General features: G+C 45.5%; 1 protein-coding gene across 4 annotated transcripts; it reads left to right on the top strand.

Annotated features, from left to right (window-relative positions):
- LRRC57 (leucine rich repeat containing 57) lies at positions 1 to 7,641 on the top strand. Of its 4 annotated transcripts, none has more exons than XM_036298900.1 (7): positions 1 to 84; positions 310 to 415; positions 525 to 663; positions 1,160 to 1,428; positions 5,326 to 5,511; positions 5,593 to 5,648; positions 6,197 to 7,639. In XM_036298900.1, exons 2-7 carry the CDS (start codon positions 332 to 334, stop codon positions 6,300 to 6,302), a joined length of 840 nt encoding a protein of 279 aa, XP_036154793.1. In that variant the 5' UTR covers positions 1 to 84; positions 310 to 331; the 3' UTR covers positions 6,303 to 7,639. The 4 variants fall into 4 exon arrangements, with proteins under 4 accessions (XP_036154793.1, XP_036154797.1, XP_036154801.1 ...); XM_036298908.1 differs by having other exon boundaries at positions 48 to 218; XM_036298904.1 differs by lacking the exon at positions 5,593 to 5,648 and having other exon boundaries at positions 2 to 84; positions 6,197 to 7,641.
- The last annotated feature ends 200 nt before the right edge of the window (positions 7,642 to 7,841 follow it).

Below are 7,841 nucleotides of genomic sequence, written 5' to 3'. Positions count from 1 at the left end.
GCGTGTCCGCTCAGGCGGAAGCCCGGGAAGCGCCCCGCAGGCTCGCGCGCCTCCCGGGTCGTCTCCGGAGTCCGCAGTGAGCAGGTCCGGGGCTCCCGGGTCCCCCGCGGGCTCTGGCGGCGTCTAGCCTCGGAGCGGCTGCTGCAGCGGCAGGGCCTGGTGGTCGGGCCGCCTGCCCTTCCCTGTCTTCCTCGCCCGGATTCCGAGTTCTGCCGGAGGTGCCGGCGGCGGGGGGGCGCGCAGCCGGGAGGCCGGTGGGGTGGCTGCGCGCCTGGACCGCGCGGTGACAGCTGCACTTCCTTCCCGCAGGGGCCCGAGCCGCGGTGCCAGGATGGGAAACAGTGCCCTCCGCGCTCACGTGGAAACCGCGCAGAAAACCGGGGTCTTTCAGCTGAAGGACCGTGGGCTGACCGAGGTGAGTGAGGCTGGGAGGGACCGGACTGGGGGTTACACGGGGGAAGGGTGGCGGGGGCGGTGAAGTTCACCGGCGAGGGGTTCTCCGCGCTGTGAGCCCCTTTCTCCAGTTCCCTTCAGAGTTACAGAAGCTGACGAGCAATCTCAGGACCATCGACTTATCCAACAACAAGATCGAGAGCCTGCCGCCTGTGATTATCGGGAAGTTCACGCTGCTCAAGAGCCTCTCCTTGAACAACAACAAACTGAGTATGGCTCTGGCGTCTCGGTAGCTTTTGCTACTACGGTCGGCTGTGAAGGAGGGTGGTGTTCTCTTACAAGCTAATGTTTTGTTATGAAACCGTTCCGGCTGCTCCAGACGCAGGAGAATGTCAGAGTCCCTGAAGTTTTCTCTTTCCTGTAGTTACATCTACAAGCCGCCTCTGGTGGTAAAAGGATTGGGACTGGGGAGATTTGGGCGGGGCAATGGGAGGGGAGGGACTTTCCAAACGCCACGAAATTGCTGTCAGGTTGTGCGGAGGCTCCTGCACAAACTATACACATACACGCTTTCTTGCATTTTGATGGCACTCTCCCTTTCTGAGGACTATGTTGGTAAAAATGCAATACTTAAAAATGGCACACGTGGGAATTCTGTGTATATTAACAAGAGGCATAGCAGGCTGCCATGTAGCTTTTATAAACTTCATCAGAGGCGGTTTCAGCTGTATCAGATTCAGGTTTCTGTTTTTTTTTTCTTTGCCAGCTGTTCTTCCTGGTGAGTTATGCAATCTGAAAAAACTGGAGACGCTAAGCCTGAACAACAATCACTTGAGAGAGTTGCCATCTACCTTTGGGCAACTGTCTGCCCTCAAGACCCTGAGCCTCTCTGGGAACCAGCTGCGAGCACTACCACCCCAACTTTGTAACCTGCAGCACCTGGATGTGGTGGATCTCTCCAAGAACCAGATTCGGAGCATACCTGACATAGTGGGGGAGCTGCAGGTCATCGAACTCAACCTCAACCAGAACCAGGTCGAGAGCTTAAGGGTTCCTTTCTAATATATATCCTGAATAATGTTTTTCTCTAAACTGTAATCATGGAGCTGGGCATCAGAAGCTGGATGAGAAGTATATTCTATGGGCTGGGCTAATTTCAAGGCCCAAAGTCCTGTGGAGAGAGTTGACACACTGGTTGTGTTGGTTGTGTAGGTATTTTACAGAGGTTGGGATGGGTAACGGGGTGCTAACTTCAAAAGTTAAACTACTGTCTCACAAATCTTGAAGAGTTCTTCAGATGCTTTTCAAACATGTCTCCAGTCATCTAACAAGGAGCTGTCAGGCCCAGCCAGCGTGGCTCAGTGGTTGAGTGTTGACCTATGGACCAGGAGGTCACTGTTCAATTCCCGGTCAAGTCATATGCCCCGGTTGCGGGCTTGAGTGCAGGAGGCAGCCGATCAATGGTTCTCTTTCATCATTGATGTTTCTCTCTCTCCCTCTCCCTTTCTGAAATCAGTAATCCTCTAATAAAAGAGAAACATGGTAATTGGCGTACGACCACTACCCTACCCATTGGCTAATCAGGGCGATATGCAAATTAACTGCCAGCCAAGGTGGCGGCCAGCAGCCAGGCAGCTTGAAACTAACATGAGGCTTGCATGCTTCAGTGACGGAGGACTCCAACGTTCCCCGCCTGCCTTGCTGGCCTCTGAGCTTACAGTTTAAAAAACATTGTAACAAATATAGAAGCTAAACAAAACCCCAGAAACCAGCTTTCAGAGAGCTGGGATCTCAGAGCTGGAGTTGATACAGAGTTTCGATTATAGAACTGAAACAAACCAGATACCTGTTTTCAGCAGCTGAGGCCTCAGAGCTGGAGCCAAGCCTCAGAGCTAAAGCTAGCCCAGAATAAAAAGAAAAAAAGGAGCAGTTGGGAGCTTCAGTCCCAGCCTGAAAACAGCCCTCAGCCCCTCACCCAGACTGGCCAGGCACCCCAGTGGGGACCCCCACCCTGAAGGCTGTGTGACCAGCTGCAAATAGCCATCATCCCCTCATCCAGGCTGGCCAGGCACCCCAGTGGGGACCCCCACCCTGATCCAGGACACCCTTCAGGGCAAACCAGCTGGTCCCCACCCATGCACCAGGCCTCTATTCTATATACTAAAAGGGTAATATGCCTCCCAGCACCGGGATTAGCGGAACTGAGAGGCCTCCCGGCACTGGGATCAGCGTGACAGGGGCAGCGCCCAAACCCCCTGATCGCCCTGCTGCTCTGTGTGTGACAGGGGAAGGCGCCCCAACCCCCTGATCGGCCCTGCTCTGTGCCTGATAGGGGGGAGCTCCCCAACCCCCTGATCACCCTGCGGCTCTGTGTGTGACAGAGTGTGGTGCCCCAACCCCCCCACCCCATGGGCCCTGCTCTGTGTGTGACGGGGTAGAGCCATAACGTCCCCATCGGCCCTGCCCTGAGTGTGACAGTGGCAGCGCCCCAACCCCCTGATCGGCCCTGCTCTGTGCGTGACAGGGGGGTGCTCCCCAACCCCCTGATCGGCCCTGCTCTGTGCGTGACATGGGGCAGCGCCCCAACCCCCTGATTGGCCCTGCTCCGTGTGTGACAAGGGGTGGCGCAGCAACCTCCCCATCGACCCTGCCTTGAGTGTGACGGGGCGGTGCCCTAACCCCCCAATCGGCCCTACCCTGAGCGTGACTGAGGGTGGCATCGCAACCTCCCCATCGACCCTGCCTTGAGTGTGACGGGGCGGCGCCCCAATTCCCCAATCGGCCCTGCTCTGAGCCTGACCAGGGGCTGCACCTAGGGATTGGGCCTGCCCTCTACCACCTGGGAGCAGGCCTAAGCCAGCAGGTCGTTATCTCCCGAGGGGCCCCAGACTGCGAGAGGGCACAGGCCAGGCTGAGGTACCCCTCTCCTCCCCCAAGTGCACAAATTTTTGTGCACCGGGCCTCTAGTATACATATATGTATGTATATATATATGGAGCTGCCAGAAAGATAGAGTGGAAAAGAGGCTTATACTCATACGTTCTCACAGTTAGACATTTGAGGTAATCTGTTGTCCTTTTTTGGACATCTTTGTCAATGTGTGTTCTGCTTTTGCTAAGAAACCATCAGCAATAGGCATTCTGGAGATAGCTCATTTCCTTGTTGGACAGCTTTGCTTGTCATATTTGAAATTTGTTTCCATTACTTCGGAAGCTCTTTGATTATTATGTATAACTAGAGAAACAATCTTTGGTTTAGACATAAGACACAGATGTTGAAACATTAAACATAGTGAGATGGGTGGCCTTTAGTTTTTCTAGTGTCTATACTTCTAGATCTGCAGTCCAATACAGTAACCATTAGCCACATGTGGCTATTAAAATTCATTTGAATTCAAAATTCAGTTCCTCAGTTGCCACAAGCCATATTTGAAGTGTTCAAACACCATGTGTGACACTGGGCTACCATATTGGGTAGCACAAATACAGACTATTCCAATCATTGCATAAAGTTTTATTGGGACAAAATTATCCTAGATTGTAATGACCTTATTTATGAAATTCAGTCTGTCTTTGAAGATATTAGCCTCCTCTTTTCCTTAAATGAATATTATTTTTTTAAAATATATTTTTGATTTCAGTGAGGAAGGGAGAGGGAGAGAAAGAAACATCAATGATGAGAGAGAATTGATGATTGGCTGCCTCCTGCACGCCCCACACTGGGGATCGAGCCCACAACCCAGGCATGTGCCCTTGGCCGGAATGGAACCTGGGACCCAACGCTCTATCCACTGAGCCAAACCCGGTAGGGCTTATATGAATATTCTTGAATGTTCTTGAGCTTCTTGGACTATTTTGTGGGGGGGAAAACTTAAAAAAAATTGTTAAGCAACAAGTATTAGTTGAGCACTCATTCCACATTCACCTATGCTGATGCCTTTACCAGTGGTTCTCAGATTTTAGTGTGCCTTAGAATAACCAGGAGAGCTTGTTAAAAGAGATCACTTGACCCCTCAATGTTTTGATTCAGTAGGTCTGGGGTGGGGTTTGAGAGTTTGCACTTCTAAGAAGTTTCCAGGTGATAGTCTGAGATGATACCGGGTGGAGTAAATATTTGGTGACTTGGAGCATTTAATGGGCAAAGAGGTGAATGAATTAAAAATACTTGCTTGTTATTGAATTTGAGGGCCCAAAAAAAGAGTGATGCTGTGGAGAATAGACATGCTAAGTTGATTATGATGGTGCAAATGGAAATGTACTAAAAATTGGAGAGGAGTGGAATAGAGGTGAGAGGTTTGAATGTAGATACAGATTTTGAATTCTTAACAGAAATGACGGCTTTAAGAATGAATGGATGAGCTTTCTAAGAGACAGTTTAGACAGATGATCAGATATTAAATAATAGAGGCTACTGCTTGAAAAATGTCCATAGGAACAAGAAAGGACGAAAAAAAAAAAGGAAGTTAAAAATGAGGAATTATTCAAAAGTTAGAAAAACTCAGTACTTAGATACAGTAGGAAGTTTCAAGGAAGGGATAGTACAATCAAGCATTTATATACTCATAAAAGATTGGCAGTGAATGTACCAAAATGTTTATTGCTGGTAGATTGCAGTTCTTTTCTTTAAATTTAAAAACTTGACTCTCAAGTCTCCTATAATAAATAGTGCTTTTATTATCAGAAAATTTTATTTCCAAAAAGCCACTGGTACCAAAAGCAAGTCCTCCTTCCCCACCCCCCAAAAAAGTGGAGGAGTAGTAACAGATGCTACATGACAGAGGCTTCTGGAATGAGTAGGTAGTAAGAAAATGGAGGCGGTAAAAAGAGAACTAGGACAAATTGTCAGGTAAAGGTTTTCTGTTTTAATTTAGTAAAAAAACAACCATTACAGTGCTTATACTTTCTCCTATTATTCTTTTTTGTTGTTAAATAGATATCTCAGATCTCAGTAAAGATATCTTGCTGTCCTCGCCTTAAAGTTCTTCGCCTGGAAGAGAACTGCCTTGAGCTCAGCATGCTTCCACAGAGCATCCTCAGTGATTCCCAGATCTGTCTGCTTGCTGTGGAAGGCAACCTTTTTGAAATAAAGAAACTTCGAGAACTAGAAGGCTATGAGAAGGTATGTATTCATATACTTCTGCATTTCTAGTCACTGCTCCAGAGAAGAGAATGGTGAAGTGACCCACATGAATGTTTATAGCCACAGGCTGCATGGATAATCCTATTTGTCAACAGGATCTGTTTCCCATTCTGGAGGTGAGTTCTAAGAGTCAGCCAAAGTCTTGTACCAAGATGTACTGGTATACACACTCGTATTGTACCAAGATGACTTTTTCTCTAGACGGTGTAAAGCATCTTTGTCTTTTGATAGGTTTTCTATTAAAATATCAAAGAAAAGCTTAACAGACCCCAAAACTATGTACTTTAGATTTGCATTTAAAATAGGTAGATTTTGCCGAAACCGGTTTGGCTCAGTGGATAGAGCGTCGGCCTGTGGACTGAAGGGTCCCAGGTTCGATTCCGGTCAAGGGCATGTACCTGGGTTGCGGGCACATCCCCAGTGGGAGATGTGCAGGAGGCAGCTGATCGATGTTTCTCTCTCATCGATGTTTCTAACTCTCTATCTCTCTCCCTTCCTCTCTGTAAAAAAATGAATAAAATAAAATAAAATAGGTATATTTTGTAGGAAATGAGGGACCATATCCAATAAAAACCTAAATGGAAAAAAAAATCATATGAAAAAGGTTAATATTTGCTCATGCCAAAACAGCACATATATATATTTTTTCTTTCATGACTTTTAGTACATGGAGAGGTTCACGGCCACCAAGAAGAAGTTTGCATGATGTTCTCCACCAGCGTGGGAATCCTTATAGGACGTTAATTTGGAACCTGCTGCAATCTGGCTGAAGCAAAGGCTCCTGTTGCTGCCAAGGATGTCTGCAGTAAGGAGCTGATACTCCAGGAGATTATATTGCATTTGATCTCTTTCCTTTCCAGAGCTTATCTTAAATAAGCTAAAAGGAATCAACAGACAGGAAGAATTCTCCATTTTGAGTCATGAATAGGGCAATGGACAATGCTGATCTTCATCATTAGTTTGGTTGTAAGAAACCAATAGCTAGTTGCTATTTATACAGTGAGGGGATGCTGCCTGGTAATAGAAGAGCTCCACGCCACAGCTTGAAATTTCATGAGTAGTTTCAGTGAGTGAGCTTTCATAAAATCGGCTGCCATCCCACTTCTGTGTTAACATTTCACATTTTTATGACACTGAAATAACTTGTTGAGAGGCTGCTATGGTTAATCTAAGCATCCGTGTTTTGTTCCAGTCCATCAGTTCAATTACAGTATTTATACTTGGAATTTAGGATGTACGTAAACATGTGACTGTCTTGATTAAAAGTGTACCTTGTCAGAGAAGCTTCACTACAACACTAAGACATGTTCCCAAGGCTGCAGTAGCAACTTCTTTACTATTGCAGGTGCCTTATCGGTAGAGGGCTCTGAAGAGCTGGAACCATATATGCAAAACTTGTAAGATACAAGGGTTTTAATAATCAAGATTTTCCTGAAGCTTTGTTAGAAATAATGTCTTATTTCTGGTAATCCTTTTCTCCTTTTTGTATTTTATAACTCTACTAATCAAATTACCTGTCAAAAAGCAACTATAGTATTTTAAAACAACCTATGTTTATCAAGTTTATTCTCTGAATGAGAGAATATATTAAATAAAGAATTTTTAATGAACTTTTTGGCTGGAAGAAAGGTTCATCCTTTAATAGAAGACAGGAAAACTAATCTGTAAATGGCCTTTTGTTTGAAAATAAACTGATTAGGAAGAAATGTTTCATGTTGAGATTGCATAAGTACTGCAATGCCTTCATGTGACTGATAAACATCTTGTGGTAGTGGAACCATGTTTATTAAGAGAAACTGAAGGTACAAAGGTAGATGGTTTCAAATTGTTACTGATATGAATCTGTCATTTTTTGAAGTTTTGTCTTGTCCAAGGGGCTATTATTTACAATATATTTATAGTTCTTGTTTTACAAACCTAGTTTGACCTTTGAGATCATAGGAGCCTAGTATTTAATCTATATGAGGAAGTCTCTGGCCTTCAGTCTGGTCTGGGTATTCTTTTTCCCATGTTATTTTTTGTTTCTCAATTTGGGGAGGAATAGTTTATCATTCTTGAGTTTTATAAAAAACAAAACAAAAAACTTCAATCTTATTGATTAGTTAAATGGACAATTAACATTTCTCTATTTTATCAGTACTTATCATCTAATAAATAAGAACTTATAAATTAAACTTAAATGTCCCCAGCCATTTAATTACTAGTTGGAGTTTTTAAAAAAATCTCCAACTCATCCAGTCGGTGTGGCTCAGTGGTTGAGTGTCAACCTATGAACCAGAGGTCATGGTTCAGTTCCTGGGCAGGGCACA

This window comes from Myotis myotis, unplaced genomic scaffold (assembly GCF_014108235.1).
Source record: "Myotis myotis isolate mMyoMyo1 unplaced genomic scaffold, mMyoMyo1.p scaffold_m19_p_1, whole genome shotgun sequence".
In the NCBI taxonomy this organism is placed as follows: domain Eukaryota; kingdom Metazoa; phylum Chordata; class Mammalia; order Chiroptera; family Vespertilionidae; genus Myotis; species Myotis myotis.
Note: the sequence above shows the minus strand (reverse complement) of the source record. Positions and strands in the feature narration are given on the sequence as shown.

Coding starts and splice junctions, on each gene's coding strand:
- LRRC57 (XM_036298900.1), top strand. CDS start 332: ATGGGAAACAGTGCCCTCCGCGCTCACGTGGAAACCGCGCAGAAAACC. Junction 1,429..5,325: donor TCAACCTCAACCAGAACCAG/GTCGAGAGCTTA, acceptor GTTGTTAAATAG/ATATCTCAGATCTCAGTAAA. Junction 5,649..6,196: donor ATCTGTTTCCCATTCTGGAG/GTGAGTTCTAAG, acceptor CATGACTTTTAG/TACATGGAGAGGTTCACGGC.